General features: G+C 47.5%; 1 protein-coding gene across 1 annotated transcript in view; it reads left to right on the top strand.

Annotated features, from left to right (window-relative positions):
- Positions 1 to 4,513, top strand: part of KANSL1 (KAT8 regulatory NSL complex subunit 1) — an 85,090-nt gene that overhangs the window by 52,104 nt on the left and 28,473 nt on the right. The window contains exon 2 of the mRNA XM_029964475.1: positions 2,156 to 2,297. Within this exon, the coding sequence (XP_029820335.1) occupies positions 2,156 to 2,297 (142 nt within the window). The remainder of the gene's footprint in view (positions 1 to 2,155; positions 2,298 to 4,513) is intronic.

Below are 4,513 nucleotides of genomic sequence, written 5' to 3' on the forward strand. Positions count from 1 at the left end.
ATTCCTCCCCAGTGTCCCATCTAACCCTGCCCTCTGGCAGTTTGAAGCCATTCCCCCTTGTCCTGTCACTCCAGGCCCTTGGAAACAGTCTCTCTCCATGTTTCTTGTAGCCCCTTTGGGCACTGGAAGGATATAAAATACCTATAAACTGATCTCTAAGTTGGTCCTGATAAAGATCCTTCACTGAAAAGGGACACATGGCTGTGTCATCACCACTGCATCTGTCCTGGAAAGGGAATTCTGTCCAGACTTGGTTCTTAGAACATCAGTGATGTTAGCAGTGCAAATCCTGAACATTTGGAGGGGTAGCCCATCCCCCAGCAGAGTTGATTATTTGCAGGTGTACCTATTAAATATTGAATCAATGGGGCAGCCACAGCTTCTCTGGGCAACCTGGGCCAGGGCCTCTCCACCCTCCCAGGGAAGAATTTCTTTCCAGTGTCCCATCTAACCCTGCCCTCTTTCAGTTTAAAGTCATTCCCCCTTGTCCTGTCACTGTGCTGTTCAAGTCCCCCTCCAGCTTTCTCTTGGATATTCCCGGTGTTGCTGATGCAGGATTAAGATCTGGCCTTGCTGTGCCATCCAGCTGCAACAAATTGTAAAATTTCCACCAAACATAAGGTCAGCATCGATAAAAATAAAGCAGGCCCTTTACACAGGGAAATATTGCAGAGAGAAGGACTCAAATTCCTAAAGCTGTTCTGAAAATGGTCTTTGGGAGGGCTGTGGGCAGAGGATGCTGTCGCCTGTTTTGGTGGGAATTTGTCCCTGTCTGTGTTGGCACTGCAGCCAAAAGGTCCAGCAGGAATATGGATAACGTGTCTTGCTCTAAATTCATGGGTTTCACTTGCAGTTCGAAGCAACCAACTCCTCCTATTCAAGGTATTTCTATTATCTGATTTGAAACTCGTAATAGCCCTGGGACTTTTTTGTATTTCTTTCATTTTTAGCCGAGTGCACTCGGTACAGTTACAACTAAACCAGGGCAGAGGCTCAGGAGGAGCAGATTTTTCTAAGAACTTGGTGATTGCTGCTGCTTCCCTTCTCTGCAGCTGGGGCAGCCTCAGGACTGAACCTCATTCCCCACGTGCTGGTTCTGCTGCAGGGGCTGCTTTCGGCTCCGAAACGGGTTAATCCCAGCACAAGACTTTCTGGTTGGATTTTGGAGGAAACATCTGGACATTGCAGTGACTCCCCTGCCCCACATGCCAGGCTGGTTCAAAATTGCTGCAGAAGGAGGGGGAGAGGTGGGCAAAGGGAATTATTCTGTGATTAATTTCTTAATTGCCAAACATCCAGCTGTGGCGAAGGCTTTGTGCAGTGGCTCTGGGTCTGTCAGCACGTCCTGCTGGTGCTTTGTTTCTGCACCATGTCGGGGGTTTCCTCCTTTCTGGGCAGCCTTAATATTTATGCACTGGAACTGGGATGCTTAGGGTGTATTTTCATGATATTAAGGCTTTAATTGTGGAGAGTGGAGCCGTGGATTTATCCATGCCTTACCATCCTTGTGTTCCTTTCTGCCCTGGAGTGCAGCAGTAAAGATTAAGGGTGTTTTGATGACAGTCAATATTATTTCCTGGCTTCTTCATTTGCTTGGTCCTTCCATCAGATGCAGAAATCAACTTTGCTGGTGCCTGTCCTTTGCAGCACCTTGTGCCAGGTGCTGTTGGCTCTGTCACTCCTCTCCAAGCAGTTACTCTTAAACCCCAACGATGGTGGTTGTGAAACCTGCCAGAGGTTTGATTGTGGTGTTCAGGTGGATTTTGGGACCTATGACAGAGGGGTTTTTTTATAGAGGAGGGAGGACAGATGGTTTGGTTTTCTCCCAAGTCTTGGAAAAGTGGGTCTGGCAATTGTGGCCAGGTGGGACTGGAGCTGCTGCTTCAGGTGAGCGTGGAATAAAATCTTAACACTTGCATGGGCAGGACTTCAGTCATTGGGCACCAAAAGTTGTTTGAAAATTGTTCTGCAGAGACATGGCCCTTCCAGCATGTCTGGAGTTCATTGGTAATGATTGGCAGTGCTGAGGTGGTTTCAGTTGTGCCATCCAGGATGGAGCTTGTCATCTCTCCATCCATCCTGCTTGGATTTTTGTGACCTGGACCATTAAAACCGCACTCAGAATAACCCCCCTGTGCCCTCTGTGTTTCCCCAGGAGGCGAAGGGCAGAGTGGAGGTGGGCAGCAGACCGGGCAGCCATCGTCAGCCGCTGGAATTGGCTCCAAGCCCACGTCTCGGACCTGGAATACCGGATCCGGCAGCAGACGGACATCTACAAGCAGATCAGAGCCAATAAGGTGAGACCAGGATGCCTTTGGATACCTGTGCTTCTGCTTTGCCTCCCAGTGGCTCTCTCCTGGTGCAGTGGAGAGGGTGGATGTGGAGTCTGATGCTTTTTTCCCCCCCTGCATCTCTCCAAAAGCAGCTGTGACTGATTGTGATGCAATTTGGCTCAGGCTGAGTGTGATTCCTGTCCCTGGTTCAACGTGATAACACGGAGGGAGCAGTACCTTGCTTTAAAGTCAGGCTCTGGTGCTGAACAGAGCTGTTGCTGTTGCATGTGTGATGCTGTTCCCCATCCCTCGAGCCTTTCTCTTTTTTATTTGCCTTTTTTTTTCTTTTAAAACCTTCCCATTCTTTCTTTTTGGGAGTAGCTAAAGATGGGGATAAGGAACAACTTAACTGGGGAAGGGAGGGGACTGTAGAGGAAGTTAGTTCAGATGCTATCACACAGCACAGGCTTAAAATTGAGTCTGAATCATGAAAAAAGGCCATTTTTGGATGCTGACCTTTCTCTGTGGAAGGAGTTATTTTTTTCAGACTTACTCTCAGATGGTGGGAGAGTGGAGGGGAGCAGAGAAGGGATGAGGGGAAGGAATTGTTACTGAGGCTTGTTCAGGCATGCACATCTAAATGTCAGGCCTTGGAGGGAGGAATGTCTGGAGTTTGTGGCAAGAAGGCTCATAGTATTGCATCAACTTAGAGATCCTCAGGAATTCAGCCTGGCAAATGCTTTTCCCAAGATGTGTGGTGCTCTGGGGGTGGTGGGGAGAGGCTTCCAGGGGGTAGAGAGCACAGGCAGGGGAGGGAAGCTGGACTTTGATGCAGCTGTGCAGAAAAACAGGCTCATTGAGTGAGTGAGGGCTCTGAATGAGGAGGTGGAAGAGCACGGCTTGTGAGCAGAATCCATTACTGAGATTAGACCAAAAGGCTGCTGGGAACTGGCTCTATGTCAAATCAATGATTCTTCACAAAGAGTCATCTTCCTTCTGTCTTAAAGCCCATTTTGCAACATGATTTTTAAGTACAAAATACAAAATATCCGAACATTTATGTGCTAAAAGTTAAGTAATGGAGGAAATGAGAAAACTCATGAAGGTTCAGGGTTTTCACTGGGTGATGACAACGTGACAGGCTCAGGGAATGGCCTGGTAATGGCTGCAAGCATCCCATGTGTTTTTATCTGAGGTTGCAGTCTCCAGGTCTGAAAGGACAGGCAAGAAATCCAGCGGAGGTTTTGGCAAACAGGATGTCACTCCTTTGATTTGTTCAAACAAAACCTCAACTGTGATAACCCAATACGTGAATTTAAGACAAAACACGTCCCTTCAGGTGCAGGGGAGGTCAGATGTTCAGAGTTTTGGGTGGTGGCTGTTCTGCCTGAACAAGAAAAAACATGAACCACGAGTATCACACCCCCCATCTCTGACAGGATTTGCTGGAGACACCTCTTGCACCCAGCTGTCATCGAGCTCTTGTACAACATCCTCTGTTTTCATCAATGAAAAACCCAGAGTGAGATTCAGAAAAGAGCTTGGGACAAGTGTAGGAAACTAGAAAAACAACCCTGTGTTTCACTAACATGGGCTTGTTGGAATGGATTTGGCTTCAGACTGTACAAGGAAAAACAATTAAAGAATTTGGAAACACCTTGTTTTTTCTATCAACATAACTGCAGCTTACTTGGCCATAAGGAGGTTAAAATGTTACTGCTGCAAGAATTCAAAGTTCTGCAAGTTCTGAAATTCGAAGAAACTCTATTTCAGTCTTTTTTTTTTTTTTTTTTAGGTTAATTACTTTTAGATGTTAGAGTTTACAGCCCAGTGTACCCTTCAAGAAAAACACATTGCTGTGTCAGATCAAAGCAAGGGAAGGACCAGGCAGTCAAAAATAACCTCATGTGTTGAGGGTGTGCTGCTGCCTGGGTGTCTCAGCAGGAATTGTGTTCCAGGCACGTTGGGATCAGCTCAGCTGGAGCCTGGTGAGATGTGGAGAACAACAAACCAGGGAACACGTGCTCAGGGTTGGTTGTAGGATACCCTGTTTTCAGGCACTCAGAAGCAGCAGGCTGTTGTGCCTTTGGATTGGAAGGGTGTGTGCAGTTGATTTGAAGGTCTGGGTGTCAGTGAAGGCAATCAGGAGGTTTGGTTTCTGTTCACAAATGTGCTGTTTTGGGCCGTGGTGTGGAGCTGGTCCCCCTTCACACCCAGCCTTTGCACCTCCCTGCTGTGTG

Source organism: Manacus vitellinus, unplaced genomic scaffold, assembly GCF_001715985.3.
Source record: "Manacus vitellinus isolate BGI_N305 unplaced genomic scaffold, ASM171598v3 scaffold_72_pilon, whole genome shotgun sequence".
NCBI lineage: Eukaryota > Metazoa > Chordata > Aves > Passeriformes > Pipridae > Manacus > Manacus vitellinus.